Source organism: Mercenaria mercenaria, chromosome 6 (assembly GCF_021730395.1).
Source record: "Mercenaria mercenaria strain notata chromosome 6, MADL_Memer_1, whole genome shotgun sequence".
In the NCBI taxonomy this organism is placed as follows: domain Eukaryota; kingdom Metazoa; phylum Mollusca; class Bivalvia; order Venerida; family Veneridae; genus Mercenaria; species Mercenaria mercenaria.
This window is the reverse complement of record NC_069366.1, coordinates 75,844,761-75,866,296: the sequence shown is the minus strand read 5'-3', so window position 1 is coordinate 75,866,296 and position 21,536 is coordinate 75,844,761. Positions and strand designations below refer to the sequence as shown.

Below are 21,536 nucleotides of genomic sequence, written 5' to 3'. Positions count from 1 at the left end.
GTGTGTGTGCGTGTGCATCGCCAGACAACAAGCAGTGAAATTAATATGCTTTAAACATATCTGTTAATGAAATTTGTATAATTTGCATTAAAATATGAAAAACAGATGTTGTGAATAACTTTGTTCTGCTACCCAGGTGTCATAACAGTATTCAAGTGCTTAATGGTGGGTTAAAACTTCGCCCGACACTAAGATGCATATTTAATTACTCCTTAGTACTTGCCGAAATTCATCTACTTGGTCGTGTTTTGATGCTTCTGAAATATTTTATTGTGTTTGAATTGCTGTTCAGATGGTAAATGCTTTAAAATGGGCTGTTGAACCGATGCAATTTTGTAAATGTATTGAAGATATATGAGGGTGAGTCAATATATTCCGTCATTGATCTGACTATTCAAAAATTATCAATCAGATCCAGATAATTTTCACGCCTTTCCTTCAGAGTATTTTCCCTAGACAACAACACACTTTTGGAGTCTTGCTATCAATTGCCTAAATGCTGCAAGGTAGTATCCCCTGGTATACTGTTGAGACACCGAAAAAAGGGGGGAAAACCAAGGACCTTTCTATTGGCATAGCGTTTGCCTTCGAGCCTTTCTTTAGCAAGGAAAATAGGAAAGGTTACAGGACTTAGGCAAGAAGACCTTGATGAATGCTCGATCTTATTAACATTGTCTTGTTCTAAGAAATACCTTACAGTTTGATTTGTAAGGGCGGACGCATTGTCATGAATAAGCTATATGCCATTCAAACCTTTAGTTGGTCGTATATTTTGATAAAATATTTTGACAGCTGTAAGTACTTTATTTTAGTAGTAGTCTTTGCAATGACTTTGTGCAACTAGGGCAATTGACGAAAACGGCGTATAAAACCTTCTTGGCATTGTTTGTTGTATATCAACCATCTTCTCATTTACCCCTAAAGTAATCAATTGTTTTCTTTGTTGCTGTAATAACATACCTGCCTGGACGGTTCCTGTCTTGTAAAACTATTTTGAATCCCTTGGAATTTTCCCCCAACTTAACAATGCTCTTAACGTCACTACAGAACTACACTGGATGCGACATAATTCAGAAAATCTCTCATTAAGACACCCGGGATTTAATTTAAGCCCTGATTTATCTTTCACATTTCATTATAGCTTTGAAATATAGCCTCTATAAATATGTATGTATAATTCAACAATGGATAATATGGTCGGTTATAACTGCATTAAATCGACTTTTCACAAGTGTGGTGAGTAACAATCCGTTATCAAATACACGAAACTACCTCTCTTCTTTTACCCACGGAGACCTTTATAATGACCGCGGTCTGAAGTTACCAAATCTAAAACTAACAAGATCAAGTCCATCATTGAGAAAGATGCGCGTTTTACTGTCAGACAGCTGACACAAATGACAAACTTGGGTTTAGCATCTGTCCATTTCATTCTGAAAAGTAATTCTTAAAGTTTGGAAGTGCTTACTGGATCCTTCATTTGCTCACCGGTCAGTAGAAACGTACGAGAGTGCAAACGGCAAAGCAACTGCTGAAGAAGTACCCCTGATGTCAGCAACACTTATAGATGGGCTGTTGGTCTATTGGTAAAACGCTTGACTGTCAATCCAGAGGTCCGGGGTTCGAATCCCGGTCCAGGCACTGGACATCTCTTGAGTGTCTCCCACTTAACGTACAGGCCTGTACCGGTTCTTTCCAGAAAAGACGGCTTTGCGTGTATCGGTGCTATACACCGGACACGTTAAAGAACTAGACTGACCATTCGCAAAGAGCTAAGCTAAGTTAGCCGGACAGGCCTGTATCTAAAAAGGATTTCTCTCTATCTGTTCTGGGGCCTTTATCTCACTCTGTCCCTCTGGTCAGATCAGTCTTTGTCTGTACTAGTAGAGGATGAATTTCGCGCCCTGTGTGGTTGCGTTTGTGCTATGTAAAGCGCCTTTGAACGTGTTTATCATGAAAAGGGCGCTATATAAATCTAGTATATTAATAATAATAATAATAATTATAATACCCAAAATATCAGCAAAATGTGTTTGATAGTCGCATAACTGGTGATGAGACATTGGTCCATTTTTTAGCCAAAGCAGGAAGCTGATAGTTGACAGGATATGGGCTCTGAAACATGCCAAAAGGCCAAGTATTGCTAAACGAACAAAGATAGCAAAGAATGTATTACAGAAATTGTAGACCTATCATGCAAATTGCTGTTCCAAAAGGTAGGGGTGTATCTGGTCGCTTTTATAAGAATATGGTTCTGAAAACATTGCGAATAAAAATGAGAAAAGTACGTCCAAAAACCGGTCTCCAGCATATCCATTTGTTACATGAAATGCTCCAGTCTGTAGTACAGGTTTTGAAGTCTGAAAAGGTCAATGCATTGTCGCAGCCTCTCTACAGCCCAGACTTGACCCCGTGCAATTTCTCCTTTTTCCGAAATTGAAAAAACACCTATCTGGTAGGAGATATAACTCCAGAAGTGCATTGGGGTCAGCAGTTCAGTTTCTTATGGATGAACCCAAAGATGAGTATGAATTTCAAAGTTGTTTCAAAACTTGAATTAAAAGATCGAAACGATGTGTTCCGGCTATAGGGGAATATTTCGAAGGTAAGTAGACATAAAATATTAACTTTTAGCCGGTACTAGGGGGTTCGAGAGATGTAGCACATTTTATTACCTCTCATGAACAGACTCAGTCAAACCAAGTCTGCTATTATTCTTCTTGGTTGCATTCTTTGCTTCCAAAGGATCTTTTTATAGATTTTATTAACTATCACAACAGCAATCTCTAAGTGCCGTGTTGTGGTTGTAAAAGGTTTCCCCGTACTTGGATTCAGTGTTGTTATAATTTCCAGTCCTTTGGGATCATGGAGTCCATTCAAAATCATGTGTAATAGAGTTCCGCTTAAGCCGGTGTTAGGGGGCGTGAGAAGTGTTGCACATTTCATTACCTCTCATGAACAGACTCAATCAAACCGAGTTTGCTATTATTCTTCTTGGTTGCATTCTTTGCTTCCAAAGGATCTTTTTACAGATTTTATTATTTTAATTAATGTCTTGGAGAAAACGTGTCATTTGCAAAAACACTTCTGGTACTATAGGGCATTGTGGATAAACGATAAATCCATTCCTTAGGGTTATGATTTGTTTTTGCAACTTAAAACTTCACATGTCTCTTTACATACTAGTATGCCTTTTCCAGTATGTCTTGAAATGCCAATTAATAAGTTGAAAAGACACATGAAAGTTATCATCTACCCATCATAGCGATGACAGATTTTCGGCGTTTGAAATTTAAAAATAAATGCTAACTGCGGAGGCAGTCATTGAGTGTTAATGACATAATTTACATATACATTGCCCTGGATCCTTCGACAAGTACACAATCCAGCAATATTTAGAATTATTTTACACTTAAATATATATTATACAGCAAAAAAGTGTGTTCTATTATATTACCATTTAAGTTTTAGCATATATAACACTTCGTGAAATACAAAGACATATGACTTATAAGGTAAAGCAAGTACAATTTGACATAATAATTACACTAATATTATCCCTTACCCTGCTATATTTCTATAATGGACAGGTCCATCTTTCAATTTGGACAGTACCACTTATTATTCAAAGGGGTTTTCACTGAAATAGCGAACAGTGCAGACCATGATCAGACTGAACGGATGTGCAGGCTGATCATGGTCTGCACTAGTCGCAAAGGCAGAATCATCTGCCGCCAGCAGGCTAAGGGTTAAAACAAAACTACACACGTTACACGGTTACACCGACTTATGTGGAATAGTAAAAATATGGTTAGACTTTCCGTTATTTCTACGGATCGTTTACGGCTTATTCGTCCTTTTTTGCACAATCCAACTATTAACACACAAATCTTATATATTTAACACACAAATCTTTAACAATTATGATGGTCGCTTTTCTAGTAAAGGTCTCTTAGGGTAGGTCGAGACATGTGCTCAATTTAGCTGTTGGCTCAACTGAAAAGGATACATGTAAATTTGAGGGAAGAAGGTCCTGACTCTGCTGTTCATGCTAAAGCATATACACGCACTAAGCACTGGAGAAAATTGAATTGCATGGATAAGGGCGCAATTTTCATATAACCTACGTCATTTATCTATTGTGCACCACGTGACGCGTCGATTACAGAGTATTGCTACATAAACTTTCTATACACAATCATGGCTGAATTACCAACTCCAATACGGGAACCGGAGATAAAATATACACAGGTAAGTGATTGTTTGTTTTATAAAGATAAAGTTTTAAATTTTGAAAGAAAATTATTTACTCAATACATAAGCATAAGTTATTGTATTTTCTAAATATCTCTCCAAGCTTGCGTTTTCTAAGCTTCCGATATGTCGCACAGACAAAAGAATATTCTTTTCACCTATACACTAGAGAATAGTGAAGTAACGAATATATTTCTTGAATATATTTTCTTTCACAAATAGACTTCGTCTTGTTTTTATATCATTATAAATTAGATGTTTATTAAACTTCATGTAGTGTTACCAAAATAAACGTGGTATTCAAGGCCAAAGATAGTTTCGGGTATAAAGTCACTATCTATAAAGTGTTTACTCATTTCGGACACAGCCGAATCATTGCTCCGTTTCAATTGTTGGTATTCAGTTAAATATATTTTACCTATGTTTTGTTTTTAAATTATGTTAAAGATTATTTGTACAAAAGATACATTGAACGACATAATCGTTACTGGTCATTTTCTCGTCATATAACGTTTCACTGTAATCAAAACTTCAAACGCCTAGACGGTTATCAAATAAAGTACATGTATAAAGAAAGCATCGATAATTTAGAAATCATTTTGTTGTAACTTGATTTCGGATGCTCGTATTTGAATTTGAGTTTCATATCTGTTTTACTTTATCAAACTTTGGTTATACCCCATTTATTGTCTTCTTGAAAAATAAATTCATTTCTGATTCATTGTGTACGTGTGTTGTCATTTTAATGAACAATAGCAGGAACGTGACATGAATTGCTGGTCTCTTTTTTAAATGTGAGGTCGAATTATTTAATTGTATATCTTTCGCCTTTAAAACTTTTAGATGTTTGTGAAAAAGAACCAATCATAGTCACTCAGCCGATAATTGGATTTAAGATACTCATTGGCTGATTCTTTCTTTTAATTGGACCTGTTACCACTTTTTTCTTGTAATTAACTTAACGTATTAACATGTTTGAATAAACCTTGACCACATGTTTTCCAATATGCGAGATGAACTTACTTTAAGATAAAAATTTGATAACAGTTTACAGATTAACAGTATTTATGTAGACTAGACTTAAGTCAAGTACAAGGCAGCAGATAATAACACCTTAGTATAATTCATATTATAGAGGTACATCTTGCCATTTTATAGTTAAATACGACAATATTTTAAACATTTACTTTTTGCTTTAAAGCTGCACAAAAGACATATAATATGAACATTTTGCGTACCAATAATCAACGCATGCTGGGTTAAATGTTATATCAATGAACTATGTATTCAATTAGTTACTTATAGAATAGTAGAATATGATGGTCGGAATAATAATGCATGTTCTTTCTGTTACATCCAGATATTCATCAACAATGAATGGGTAGATTCTGTCAGTGGGAAGACCTTCCCAACATTAAATCCAACCAATGGAAAGAAAATATGTGATGTTCAAGAAGGGGATAAGGTAAATTCTCATCTACATAAGATTATGTAAGGTCAGCGCAGTGCATACAAATGAGAGGGGTTCTAAATTTTGACTCTATCCATAGGTGATCTACATGCCTTAAAACTGGGACGCACAGTTAAAATATAGGCGGCTGATAAACATAACTTCTATTGTAAATTGTAGTAAGCAAATTTAATCCGAAAGTGCAATATTCTTTTCATAGTAAGGGTGTAGGTTATAAAATGAAATCATGATATTTCAGAAATGATATACATTTACAGGCAGACATAGATAAAGCAGTTGAAGCCGCAAAGAAAGCATTCGAATTCGGTTCACCATGGCAAAAGATGGATGCCAGCAAAAGAGGTGCCTTGTTGCACAAGTTCGCTGATCTCATTGAAAGGGACAGAGTGTATATTGCTGTAAGTCAGTTTGGTAAACATGTAATGATATTGCGACAAGCGGGTCATCATACTGTTAAATCGTATTTAAGCAGTGTAATAATTGACTGCTTTAAATTATATCGGATATAAAAGGCAAAGAAGCATTTTATTGAATTCAAGGTCATATTTACAGAGTGTTGTTTTCTCCTTTTAGATTAATAATTATTGGTGTAAGTTACAAACTAGTAATACAAAATGTCAGAAAGTCTTAAAAATGAGGGACTGATAGTACAGCCAAAACTTTTACTCGTATTTTATATCCAGGTGCACATATAATGTATGAATCTCACAAAAAGTAATATTATTGAGCAATACGCCTTTTTGCTAAATGGTCATTTACAGTTATTTCATATTACAAGCGTGAAATGCTTTAAATTCAAAATTTTTATTTGCTGACAAATGTTAACTTGAGCTAAAATAGCACATTTTTACAATACAATGGTTCGATTTGCTTTTCAGTTAAACAGACAAGAAATTCCAACGTTGTTAATTCTGCGATAAATACGTCAAATTGCCACATAACGTCATTTTCATTACTACTTCGGTTAATAAGTTTCACCAAAACTTTAATAATAGTATTTTCAGTTGAGTATGTTAGTATGATTAAATATTGTCCTTTTTTTTTTGACGTTTATTGTTTGATTCACAACGCTTCATTATTCTTTGATTTGTTTTTATTTTTGCTCACCAATACTGTTTCACCAACTGGAACCGCAAAGATATAGCAAAATCGAGCGTCCAGGCCCTATTTGCTGCCTCTTACATTCGTGCGGGGCCTCCATTGTCGAGTGGATCCAAATCATTTTCCCCTCACGCGCTTGCTTGTAGCGTTAAATTCTTTATGTGAGTAAGCCCTTCAGCTGGATTACGGAAGGTCGGTGGTTCTACCTAGGGGTTCACCTGTGGTGAAATAATGCAAGGAGGGGCACCATGGGTCTTCCTCCACCATCAAAAGCTAGAAAGTCGCCATATGACCTATAATTGCGATGGTGTGCCCTTAAACTCAACAAAAAACAGAAATCTTCCGTTCATGCAAGAATACGGAAATGGTTTCAATTCTTTTTATACACAAATTGTCGTCCAAGAACCGCGTGGTATTCTTCGTCGTCCAGTGACAGGATAATTATCCATTCTGTCTACGCACCTAAACTCTGAACAGTAATAAATCAAACGACCGAAAATGTGTAGGTCTAAATTATTAATAAACATAAATTTGACCTCATTTTTTGTTTTATATGTAAAGATATTTGCGCATGTTTTAATTCATTTAGAGTCTTGAGACGCTAGACAATGGCAAGGCATTTAAAGATTCCTATGGTGGGGACATGTCGATGGTTGTGAGTTTATTTAGACACTTTGCCGGTTGGACAGACAAAATACAAGGAAAAACCATACCTATAGGTGTGTTTATATACTGATGTAACTAATGTAAGGAAAATATGCTGGATTTTGGGCTGATTTAACGTTGTTTGACATTGAACTCAACAAATGTTCACAGTTATAATGTGTCCAGCGTTGGGATTCCAAAGTTGCAGTTCCTTGGAGTATCCCATAGCATTTCCATTTTGATCAGAAACAAAGAATATTATACGCAGTAAGATATCATAAAACGTGCCTGGATCAACATTCTAATATTTTTCTTTTTTATTATTACCCAACCTAGTATATGTCTTGTATCATCGGCTCTGTGTTTACTGAAACAGTTTCGATCTAGTAGGTCGATTTGACAGACTACCATTTTTTCAGGGGTCTCCGTGGCCGATTGGTCAAGGTCGCTGACTTCGAACCACTTACGCCTCACCGATATGGGTTCGATCCTCACTCGGGATGTTGAATTCATCATGCGAGAAAGCCATCCAGCTGGCTAACGGAAAGTCAGTAGTTCTACTCAGGTGCCCGCCCGTGATGAAATAATGCATGAAAGAGCACCTGGGGTCTTCCTCCACTATCAGAGCTGGAAAGTCGCTATGTGTCGGTGCGACGTTAAACCCAACAAAAACATTTTTGTTCTGTTTTAGTTTTCCTGGACTTTCATAGTCCAAGTGTACATTCAACAGTAATAGTCAGGTCTACCTATTAGGGTGATACAGAAAGACCGAATTGTTGACGATAGAAGGTTATGTATAAATTTGTTTTTATGTAGATAATAAGTTCAACTTTTTGTCTTGATTTGTATTTGATTTTAATGTATTGATTTGAACAAAATATGAGGTTATGTAAACGCATACAAAGACCTTACGCGTGGTTATGAAGGTTTTTTTATTATTTCAGATGGAACGTTCTTTTGTTACACGAGACATGAACCTGTCGGTGTTTGTGGACAGATTGTACCAGTAAGTATTAGAAGTCGTTTATAGTAAATACATGAATTTTAGTTCAAATAGACAGTCATATGCTTAATTTGATGGTATTTTAATGGTAAAATGCAAACAGTATTTTTTTAAATAAACCCGATCGTGTCATAACAGTAAATACTTCGTTGTCAATGATAATCGTTCAATAATATGCCATTTAATGTCAAAGTAAGTGGAGGATAAAAAAAAAATAAAGTGGTTTATATAATTCGATAGCAATTATCATGTGATCTTATCTTTCTGATAATTAAAAGATGGTTACTATTTTTGTCCGTGATTATATTTCATTTATTGAGGCTGTAACACGTTCTAAATTGCATGTATTTCTTTAAGACGAAAGTGCTGATTGCTGTTAGTATTTCATGAAGTCAGAGAGTCAATTATATTTCCTGTGAGTTTGCAACAATTTCAGAATATCGATATCGATGCATTTCGCTTCTTTCAGTGGAACTTTCCGCTCGCCCTGTTTGCGTTGAAGGTCGCCCCTGCTCTTGCTTGTGGAAATACAGTAGTTATTAAACCCGCGGAACAGACACCATTAACCGCCCTTTACGCAGCTCAGCTGATAAAAGAGGTAGGTGTAATTTGATACAATTTTAGTTAATATACAATGTCCATATTTTACATCATTTTCGTTACAAAATTGATGCAATACATTTAACGATCTTTGTAGACCTACATCTGTTTCTGAAAAAAAGTGCCAGGTCGTGTGCACCTTGCTTACGGGACAGGTGGTATGTTGCATGATTGGCGGTTCTAAAAGTCCACTTGGACTAATCTGATTTGAACATTTTCTTCGGTTCTGTTTCTGTCACTGTTACTACTGGAAGTGACAATATCTATATACTAGTAGACTATCCTGCAACCTCCGACTAAGGTAGGGATTAACAGTAAGGTTTCGTGCGCCATTAAACGGATTAATATCCAAAGTACTGTAGTTAAAACAAGCCGCCTAGAGTACCTGTATTTTCAATATGTCAATGACAAGTTAATTACTTAGCAATGGTTTCCATCCGCGTGAATGATGTTATTATGATTCTTAAAGAGAATTCCTATAGCTTTTTTCCTTTCATAGAGTTTTTTTTAATTCACATATATGATAGGAAAATTTGTGCTGAAAACAATGAACACATAGAAACAATAGGTCACCAGGCTTGTTTTTGTGAAAAAAATGTTTTGAACACACCCACTGTTGCTGAAACTGCCAGTGATTTTTCAACATTTTCATAATTTTCTGCTTTTTTCTAAATACCAACCAAAATACACATCAAGACAGCACAATACGGTTTTTTCTTTTTACAGATTTTTTTATATACTTATTTGATATCATAGTCATGTTTGTAATACCCTATACTTACAATAATGGGTACATATGAAAAAAAGTATTGTTTCATATTTACTTTTGTGAACTTTTTTCAATGAAAAATAACCATAGTGAAGAATATATTTTTAAATTTTGAAAAAACTCTTTCATAGAATTTTTTTCCTGTTTTTCTTGTGTATAGATAATTGTATTGTGAGCATAAAAATGGCTAAAAATGTATGGGTCACCAGGCTAAATTGTATGTTAAGACCGCTAGAATACAACCCTTGTTCGGACGGAAATGGCACGGACCTGCCAAATTGATTACATGTATGTCTGCTAAAAGTTAAAAAAAAAATTTAAAAATCTTAATTCTTTTTTCTAATTAAGTACTAAATAATCTGGAAGGTGATATTGTCTTATCAGTACTAAGTCAATTATTTTACATTATATGAACAACCCTGTGTTTGTACTAAAACGCGATGTGAAAACACAACCACAAAAATAGCAAGATACCTGTCAGGCATGATACTTGTCAATACAACATAAACCAGTATCAACATTTGATTACTGATAAAACTTATCAAAAATGTTATTTCATTCAAGATTCCTCATACAGTAAAACACCGCTCGCTCGAGGTCGCAAGGGGATGAGCAAAATGCTCGAGTTATCCATGGTTTCGAGCGACCCAAACATTGACCAACATACGAAGAAAACTAAAGTTTGTTTACGGTCATCGGGACCGTTTGCTGAGTAAACGGTGATGCGTTATAATAACATACTTGTGACAATTTCGGAAACAAACGTATTACAAACATTATCTATTGATAGACGTTTCAATATGTAATTTGTAAATAGCACATGCGAAGAAACAACTAAGATTTTTTTTTTTTTAATTTTATTCATCAACAAGTGCATATCATAATTATCGTCTCAATTTTATGAAACGGCTATATTATTTCCTTCATTTGCATGCAAACAACCGCTGATTAAATGACTAAGATCTCGATCCCGCAGGAATGATGCTTTAAGATATCAGTAATTGATCGATATTTGATCAATAAAACTTTTCTTTAAGCTTTTATCAATAATTAATCTCATCATAATATCAAATATACCGACAAACAAACATTTAAGATAGTCTGGGAATAGACTCCACAATTCTCACGGTGTGCGAAAATATTTAATTAACCGATACATTCTGACCGCCGAAGGTGTGAAAAATTTTGACACCTCTGCTCGAGTTAGCCAGACACAACAAAGAGTAAATTAATACACAGGGACCAGGTGTCATGCTCGAGCGATCGAGTTATCGATGCTCGACCCAGCCTTGGTAATATCACATATAAAGTAGAAGGAAATCGGCCGGAACCACATGAATTGCTCGAGCGAGCCCGGGTGCTCGAGTCATCGATGCTCGAGCGAGCGGTGTTTCACTGTATTTAAGATTGCCTGTCACATGTTTCAACACATGTTGACTTCAGTTCAGTTGTTCATAGAAAGTGTCGTCTGCGCAGAAAGATGCGCAAAAAACTATAGGAATTCCCTTTAAGTATGAAAACGATTATCTGTTCGTTTAGGCTGGATTCCCTCCAGGAGTTGTCAATGTTGTTGCGGGGTATGGACCTACGGCCGGCGCTGCCATTTCTGAACATCCGGATGTTAATAAAATTTCCTTTACTGGATCAACAGACGTATGTATAACCCTTGCGCGCAAATAGTTATAACAAAAGGAAACCCCACATTTATCTTAGACTTTTCGTGAAATTGTGCAGACACGATGCAAATCGGAAATGATTATATAAGTAATTTTATCATTTCTATAAGCTACAATTCTTTAATACCATATGGTCTACTAGTGCCACTTTTGCACTTCTGTATCAAATATATGTAGATAACTAAATCAAATTGTGCTGCAACAGATGATCTTTTTCTATATATGCGTCAATTTTTTTGAAATTCTATATATACCTACACATGTATATTCCAATATTTTTTCCAATGTTGTATGAAAGGTTGGTCAAACAATTATGGCAGCTGCAGCTAAATCCAACCTGAAACGAGTTACCCTAGAACTTGGAGGAAAAAGCCCATTGGTTATTTGGAAAGACGCAAACTGTAAGAATCTTCGCACTTATTTGGCTTACTTTTATTGCATGTCTACAATTAAATAAAAACTAAACTGTATGTTGCTGCAAACCAGTGACCACGTCACCTTCATTACCAAAGGTTTCAAATGACTCCTCTGGATATAAATCAATGTACGTTACAAAGTTGATTGATCACGAAGTTCAATACAGAATATTTTAAGCTGTAAAAGAAATGTGATAAAGCAGAAAGTGATCCCTTGTTTAGTTTCAGTCATAATAAACATTTTATCTAACTTTAACTATGTATGTAGTTTGGCTGTTTGTGTTTTTTTTTTCATATCGCTCGTGTCATCTACGTTATTTACGTATTTTGATATATGCACAACATTTTTTCAGTGGATACTGTAGTTGAATGGGCACAGCAAGCTATTTTCTTTAACTGCGGCCAAGTATGCACAGCCGGATCTAGGACATACGTACATGAAGATATTTATGATGAATTTGTTAAAAAGGCGACAGCTCGTGCAAAAGCTAAAACTATTGGCGATCCTTTTGACACTAAAAGTGAATACGGACCACAGGTAAACACTAGTTCATCAAACAATATCAAACAGTATTTTTCTTCCTCGGACATAATCTCTCTTTAAGTTTTTATTTCACTTATGAACTTTTAGCTTTACTAGCACATCCATATCAAAAAGAACTTGTGACAGACTCCCTGTATGAATCTCATGTTATCTGGAGAATGCTTCAGATATTGCATTAATATTACCACTAAAATAGAGTTCGTTTGTATGTTTTGAATACAGTCTAACTGTGACCATATTCATATATTTTCTATTTTTCTGGCTCTTTATTGTCCTGCCATTGTATAATAAATGACTCTTAATACATTTTGTTTACATTTAAAACTTCTCTTTAACTAATCGGGGTTCGGTTCCAGGTAAGTGAGGAACAATTCAACAAGGTTCTTGAACTCATAGAGAGTGGTAAACAAGAAGGAGCTAATTTGGAATGTGGTGGTCAAAGACATGGTACAGAGGGGTATTTCATACAGCCAACAGTATTTTCTAATGTCACAGAGAAGATGAGGATTGGAAGGGAGGAGGTTTGTCTAATATTACGTATTACGGACTGGGCGTAACTAGACAGAAAGGCTGTCAACACAGTATAAGCAATTACATATTGTATTAAAATTTACAGAGTGGAATATTAAAGCAAAATGAATACCTGATACAAAATACTGATAAATGAAATAAATCTTTACTAATCTGGTTATGTAGTTTTAATAAAAGTCCACAAAGATTAACACACACTGAGCACCATGAATGAACACTAATATCCAAAAACACTGTCGAAATAATTCTCACAAATTATTCACTGAAAAAAATCTAAACTTCTGGTAATAACACTGTTATAGAAAAGGTAACAGTTTACTGTAATTTAGTTGCTACCCGAGATTTTAGCTTCAAAGATCAAAAAGAGTTTCTGCACGTATGAAACTGAAATATATCTAGTACTTTCTCGCAACTTCCATACATGCCTAGATTTTCCATACTTTTTAGAAAATTCTTTATACATGTATTTTAGACAAATATGTACTAAAAAGGAATGGGGAAAACAATTAGCATATTAAAGCAACTTCATCATCAAATCAATAACATTTTGAAGAAACTGAATCATAAGCAAATATATTACAAACCAGGGTTTTATAATCAAATACACACATAATAATTAAAACTGTCGTATATGTTTAAAATGTTGTTGCATCTCTTATCACCGCATACATTTGAATGGAGAACTTTTAAAAACAAAATCGAAAATAAGGTATTTATTGGACGTTGCCCAGCAGTTTTAGAGAAAAATATTTTCTCTTAAGGCTTGGACTTGAGTAATGGCCCTGACAATAATGTGAATATATACGTTTTCAAAGAAACACGAGACTGTATGACATAAAACACGATCATAAAGCTGCTGTTTCTTTACAGATATTTGGTCCAGTTCAGTCGATAATCAAATTCAAAGATATGGAGGAGATTGTAGCACGTGCAAACGACACAAAATATGGACTTGCAGCTGCGATATTTACCGAGAACATCGACACTGCACTAACGTTTACCAGCAGGGTCAAGGCCGGAACAGTGTGGTATGTTATCAGTTTCCATCTCAGAATTAACAGTCAAAGACCAAAGAAATCATTGAATTGGTAGTTTTCATTGTGAAAGTAGAATGGGAATCCTATACTGCAAAAAGTAATACTTTTATAAAACCGATATGCTATATTTGATAACACTATAATTTTAAGTTCGAAAAATCATTTTGTAGCTAAACCAGCTTGAGACATAAAATGTCTAAATATCATACGTATCATAAACGAAAGCATATTGATTTATTTCAATTTGTTATACATTCATTTTTTTTTCAGGGTTAATTGCTACTTCATGTCTTCACCAGCTGCTCCATTTGGAGGATTTAAGATGTCCGGTATCGGACGTGAATTGTGAGTATTTTAGTGTTATATTTTTATTTGTTTTTTTTCTCGGGTTTCTTGTATCCATACATGTATAACAATATGACTTTTTAAGCAGAGTAAGTAAACTTTTATAGTGTATATAAGTATCCTACCAGCACAAGTCAAGATTCCAACACAGCAATTAAAACAAGAGCAGGTAGAAACGAAATTGATCTTGTCTTTACTTTCACGTTTGCTGCAGTTCGAAATCGTTATTGTTATATTTTAGTTATCCATTCACTGGCAGTTACGGAATACAGTTGAAGATCAAAATAACTAAATATGAAAACAAATTGTATTATTTCAGAATAATGTCATGATTTGATAATATTGTACTTCATGCTTCTATTTTTGGATGGTGATTTGTTTTCAAAGATAATGTTGTTAAATCTACACGCATCACACTAAAACCTACCATTTAGAATAATCTTTTTTTCTTTTTCAGTGGAGAATATGGACTGCAGGCGTATACAGAAGTGAAAAATGTGAGTATCCAGGCCGAAAGAAATATCGTGTTATACTCCTTTACAAATCCATATAACAAGGTTATAAGGTGGAGGTTATACGGTGGTGCTGAGGGACTTTTGTTATTTTGTTAATATTTAACGCGATTATGGCACAGACAAGCACTCTACTCGTAAAGAACTGTCTCATATAAGAATATTAAAACTTACTATTGTCTGTAAACATATGCCTTGGGGAAAATAAAATAATACAGAAATCTGTATTCCGTTTTAGGATGATCTCAAATTTATGATGACATCTTATTACGCGATATGTAACATGTTGGTACTCGTAAAAGGGTCGGTCGGAATTATCGTATAGAAAGTGGCATAACCTTGCACAGCAATAAGTACAATATTGTTGTATCAAAAATATAGGCATTATGTTCAAATATGAGAAAATGATTGTTTTTTTTTTTTCTTAAAATTTTAACGTTTAGGTCCATATTGGGGGAAAAATCAAACAAGTTGAACACCAAATCATAGAAAGGAAGTGGTGTTTTACATGAAGATTATCAGCATATGATAAAATCTGTAAAAAAAGTCCTTTGGAAACAAAGAATGCAACCAAGAAGGATAATAGCAGACTCGGTTTGATTGAGTCTGTTCATGAGAGGTTATGAAATGTGCAACACCTCTCACGTCCCTAACACCAGCTTCCGCGGAACTCTATTACATATATGTTGAATAGACTCCATGATCCCAAAGAACCAGAAAATATAACAACACTGAATCCAAACACGTATATTATTCTACAAAAGGATCGTCAATTAAAACCTTGACTTCCTGAAAAGGACGACATAATGGGGCCACATTTTTGGAAAGTTCATCAAATTTAAAAACTCACCGTATTCAAAGAACTGTTATACAACTTCGTTTTAATACATTTGCGGTAACGTCCAAGTCCTGAAATTTCATATTACTATGTTTAACATACTGTTCAGCGATTGTTTACTTTTATTTCTTTACAAACGTCTTTTAATTTTTAAAGGGGGCAATCTTTTGAGATTATTTATAGTATCCAGTCGTATGGGACAGTACAGTAAAACATATATTGGTCAGGTAGATTGTCGTGCATCTAAGGATGGCATATAGTGATCGAAGGGTTCATCTGGCTTTGGTTGACAGTCTGCCTGAGATATAACTATACTAAACAAAAACTTTTATTCGGTCAGTTTCAGTTCGCAAATAATTGTTATATATTATGCATTTGTCATATGTTTCTTTTTGTATATAAACTCTAAAATAATCCGTAAAACCACATGACTGTTGTAAAATATTGCCTTCCTATATACCTTTCGGTATCGCGTAGGGGGGCGGGGGACAAAGAGACTTAAGATTAATTTCAAGAAAAAATGAATTTTCCTTTGTACAAATGATTTTTATACAACGCATGTAACATAAGCATTTGAAAGAAGTTATTTTATAAATTAACACGTCGCCATATTGGCCGATAATTTTGATTTTGCCCAATTGATTTCTAACATTTATATTACTATTGACTTGCAGTGGTCCGGGAATAAATCTTATGATTTTATTTTAGGTTGTCATGAAGACATCGGTGAAACTGTGAAGCATGTGTTGCTCAAGGTCAGATGGATATCAAATATAGAAGGAAGTTGAACATTAATGGAGACTTCAGGTGTTGCTATGTAACATTATACAAAAGAGAAATATTTACGCTATCAATATATGAAAGCAATATAATTGAATTTCATACAATACAACAGTAAAGTTATTGGACATTTCCTATACGTATACATATTGAAGGAATCAAGCTAAACACGTATTAGGAAAAGTAAGCAGAATTTGTTTTCAGATGCCATAAGTGCTTTGTACATAATTTTATCTTCTGACATATCCTGGATTTTATACTCTTTTCGTTGTAGTGCATACTGGATTAATTTGTTCATATTCATATCTTTTACTTCACTGTTTATGTTACATAATAATGACAGAATTTTTAGATTGTTTGAGGGCCATAAGTTAGACTGGCTTTAGCAAAATATGGTATCCTCCTTAAATAAAGTTATTATTATCATTATTATTATTATTATTATTATTATTATACGTGAAAGCTAAAGATGTCATTTCCCGCAGTTCAAAACGTGTTGTAAAGCTTTCACATGGCATACGCAGTTTTGAAGAATTAAGATAGTGCTGGAAGTCCAGTCAAGATCTTTTAGAGCTCATTTGACAACTTTCCAGCTTAAGATATATACAAAACCGCATAGCATTTCTTAAAAGCCAAAAGGTACTTAAAATAATGTGAATGAAATCATCACAGTGATCCTTCCTAGCTACAACACGAGTTAAAGTTATTGATCATCTTAACCAACGAGATATAAAACACGAAACTAAACGTCAATAAAAGCAGATGTTATGTTGTTACTTGAGTATGTCTCATTTAATCTATACATTAATAGAACATTTTAATTGCATCTTATTGATATTGTTTTTACACTGTTTTCTTGACAATGAACTATAGGATACGATATATATATAAAGGTTTTCCGTGGCCGAGTTGTTTACTTAAATTATGTCGCTGTGTTCGTAACCTCGCCATAAGGTGATATGTAGAATTCTTTCATGTGAGGTAGCAATCCCGCTGGCTTACGGAAATTCGGTGGTTCTACTCGGGTGTCCATCCGTGCTTGAAATACTTCCCAGAGGGGCAACTGAGACTTTTCCACCTTGAAAAAAGGAAAGTCACTCAATTACATACAAGTGTGTTTACGTGACGTTAAACCCAAAACAAAGATAAGAACGATCAGTATTAAACCGTCAATTTACTTTAAACTAGATACATTCAGAATGATTAGTATTTTAAGGGGAAAATAATAAGAGCTTACATCCATTGAAAATAATAATTGTGTCAATCAAAAACAGCTTCATTTTCGAAACAGATTTAATTTTTAAAAATGCTTAAATAACAGGTTCACATAATATTTTACCCTAGGTATGTGTTTCCAGATGTCCTGTGGCTGGGGTGATTTTTTATTTACATTTTGTAGACGACTGATAAGATATAGAACATGCAAGCCTTAAACATTTTTGTAGAAAATCATTTTTATGAATATATTTCAAAATTTGACTAGTGGTAATTCTGGATGTTCAGGTATTTTGTTAGAAATACAGACAAGATTTAGTTACACAAATACAAGACGCAGAAAGAGGCAGTGTTATTGAATTAAATCTGGCTATGATTGTCACCTAAAGTTAACTGTGTGGACCAACTCCCATATATCATTTTGGAAGTAGGTCTGTACGGTCGATAACAACCGGACTCGATTCAAACGGAAGCATAATATTGTATTCTTGTGGAAGAAAATAAACAATGAAAACAAATACTTTAAAACACATCTTCGAATGAATTTCTAAAGTTTGCATTGAAAAAACGATAAACATATTATATGAATTATTTTCTCGCTATCCACTTATATAATCAAGGCGTTCGTGTGTTTTTGTCTCGTATACCACGGTTTATACGATGGCTAACAAGAATGCACTGCTATTTTTTTTTGTTTAACAAAAATGTATTGTGAGATCCGCTATTTAAAGTAATCATTATAAAACGCTTAGACTAAGATTACGAAGTTATTATAATAGTTTATTAGTCTCTTCCATTGTGACCTTAAGATTGTATTTTTAATTGATTATTTTTACAGTGCGCTTCTTCTGTCATCTCTTAAAGAAACTACAAATACTATAAATCATAGAGATTGCAAACAGAAATTTTAGAATCCATTCCTCAGCAGTTATGAAATTTGCTTTTGTAGTTTTAAAAAGTCATATGTCTGTTTAGATATATAGCTAGATGCAATATGTTGATGAGTAGAACCAGATACATCCTTTTTGTCCACAAATTACCAAAAAGTAAAACATATCATTAAAATATTTTTTCTATCAAGCATTTCTAGTTCGCATATTTGTTTATTTGTTCACAATACGAGTCTCAGTATACTACATCCTCAACAGGTTTTCCCATATCTGATTGCATATCTACTTTTACAGCTTCCAGGAATTGGTCTTTTGTTCATTTGTGCAGTGCTGAGCTAATAAACCTTGCATTTTTTCGTAACTTTATGACCTAATTGTAGAAGCAGAGTTTAACGTTTTGAGAGAAACGTTTCCTGAATTCAACCAATAATAATTCTATTGCACTCTGTGCGTCACTGAAGGTTCCATGTGCACCGCCGTATGAATACATCTGCGGATATCTCTAAATTGTATTTTGGTACTTATAACATGTGTAAATATTGAGTTCTTCTCAACCCGGGGCAAGAGGGCGTGGACGGTAGCTTGAATTTCCACTACCGTCCATGTACAGGCTCAATCAAACCGAGACTGCAACATTTTCGTTTATGTCGTGTTGGGCGACCTTGTGACACTTTTTTATTATAAGTTATATTCGAGTTCATTTACCACTTCAGTCACAGTACAACAGGACAGGCAAGTCTCAAAATTCCAAACACTATGCTCTCTAATTTGTCACCTATTTTTACAGGTACAGCTAAGAATGTTTCAAATCATCTAACATGCACCTACAAGAAATTTTGATACAAAGAAGAGTGGAATGCATATGTTTCGAAAATCTCGTGCAAGTCTCTCGGAATGTTAAATTCTACAGTGTTCAAATTTAAGTTGAGCACCTCTTGCACACGATCCAAAAGAAACAGAACGTTTAACAATACTGAGTCCAGCTCCTGTAATGGTTTGCCTAGATATAGCAGGTAGTAGTAGATAACAATAGACTGCTGATGTGATATGACGTCTCATTTACAATTTTAGCTTCAATATAATACGAGTATGCTGAGTCTAGTTTGGGTCAGAAAAAAAAAAACAGTCATAATTACAGGACTACTGAACAAAGGAAGATATTATTTAGCTTGGAAAAGTTCATTTTATGCAAAGTTATGAAAATATTTGCTACAATGAATGTTAATATTTCGTTTAGGTCAGGCTAAACTAACTACCGCCAGCTGCCATATTTTCAAAAAGACTCGTTTAAAGATATTCAAATGATATACAAGATCTCATCACACCAAGGCAAATTTAATATATTTAAAACTGAAGTAATCAAAATAAATTAAAAGTATTAAACGCACCACTTACATTGTAAGGGGGCTGACTATAACAGTAAGGGGTGTGTGTTTCGAATTCGACGCAATAACCATTCAACCACCCTTTGAAGGTAAAGAAATGCCCATCCATTAAATTGTTGTGGAAGTTATCGTCTTCCTGTCGTAACGATGACAGAATTTTGTGTGATCGGAACACGGTTATGGTATTTGAATTTTGAAAAACATAGCTAACCGCGGAGGCAGTCCTTGATTGTTTATAATTATTTACTTATCTATTGCCCTGGATCATTCCACAAGTACACATTCCATCAATATTTAAAAATACATTTACACTTAAATTAAGTATTACACAGCAAAAAAAATGTGTTCCATTATATTACCATTTAAGGTTTAGCAAACATCACTGAACATTAAATGAATATTAAAACAAAACTACACACGTAACACCAACTTATGTGAAATAGTTAAAAATATGGTTAGACTTCCCATTATTTTGTGATATAATGGTTTCAAAGAATCCATTATACCAAATACTTCTTAGGCATTCTTTTCAGATAGCTTTTCGGTCGATAATAAGTCATGTACTTTAAGAATATATTTCGCATTCCTTTTCACACTTAGCTTTACGGTCTAGAAATTAGTCATGTGCATTAAATGACAGGTTACATTATATCGCCCAGTTAATGCATTGTCCAGCAATGCATGTTTCAAAATTACTAATTGTTTTGACAACTGACTAACTTGATAAATGACAGGGTAATTATAAACACCCGGTCTTTTGATCACGCCACATGACTGAAGTCACGAATCATTTCTTTCATAAGCAGAAGTTTTGAGACAAAACTTCAGTATCATTCTGGTACTCAGTTAGGTTAGATGCGTATGTTCGATACTAGCAAAATGAATAAGTTAGGTTAGCGCCGAGGCAATTAACGTTGAAGTAAACATGTTGAAGAACAGAAGTTCTGTTAGTAACTGAGAAAATGTTAGTGAACCATGTTAGTGAATTATGAAGAAAGACATTGATGTATATATTATCTTAGAACTTAGTACAATATTAAACAGTAGTTATTATAGAGAAATTATGTCGAAGAATTGAAGTTCTTTTAATAACTGTGAAAATGTTAGAAAATTATGATAGAGAATTCTGAAGAAAGACATTGATGTATATATTACCTTAGAACTTAGTACATTATTAAATAGTAGTTATCATACAGAACAGAGATGTTGTTGTAGTTAGTAGAGTGAACTTTAGTTACTGTTACACCACAATTTCTACGGATCGTTTATGGCTTATTCGGCCCTTTTTGCACAATCTAACTATTTAACACACAAAATCTTTTATATTTCACACACAAAATCTTTTAACAATTTAATGGTCGCTTTTCTTGTAAAGGTCTCTTAGGGAAGGTCGAGACTTTAACTCAATTCAACTGTTGATGCTAAACTAAAAAGGATACGTTTTGAAGGAAGAAGGCCGTAACTCTGATTTACGTGCTAAAACAATACATATATACAGTTTGATTACTACATTTGCAAAGCACT

The 21,536-nt window shown here is 34.2% G+C and overlaps 1 protein-coding gene across 1 annotated transcript; it reads left to right on the top strand.

Annotated features, from left to right (window-relative positions):
• Nucleotides 1-4,110: 4,110 nt before the first annotated feature.
• Nucleotides 4,111-16,951, top strand: LOC123548489 (aldehyde dehydrogenase 1A1-like). The gene is made up of 14 exons (XM_045335785.2): nt 4,111-4,251; nt 5,615-5,719; nt 5,983-6,123; nt 7,416-7,545; nt 8,416-8,477; nt 8,944-9,072; nt 11,383-11,496; nt 11,818-11,920; nt 12,289-12,473; nt 12,836-13,000; nt 13,881-14,038; nt 14,318-14,392; nt 14,850-14,889; nt 16,451-16,951. Exons 1-14 carry the CDS (start codon nt 4,201-4,203, stop codon nt 16,478-16,480), a joined length of 1,488 nt encoding a protein of 495 aa, XP_045191720.1. The 5' UTR covers nt 4,111-4,200; the 3' UTR covers nt 16,481-16,951.
• The last annotated feature ends 4,585 nt before the right edge of the window (nt 16,952-21,536 follow it).

Bases quoted from the DNA above. Each gene is read 5' to 3' on its own strand.
- LOC123548489 (XM_045335785.2), top strand. From the start codon at position 4,201: ATGGCTGAATTACCAACTCCAATACGGGAACCGGAGATAAAATATACA. The intron at 12,474-12,835 runs GTAAACACTAGT...GTTCGGTTCCAG, and splicing joins AAAGTGAATACGGACCACAG to GTAAGTGAGGAACAATTCAA. The intron at 14,393-14,849 runs GTGAGTATTTTA...TTTCTTTTTCAG, and splicing joins TCCGGTATCGGACGTGAATT to TGGAGAATATGGACTGCAGG.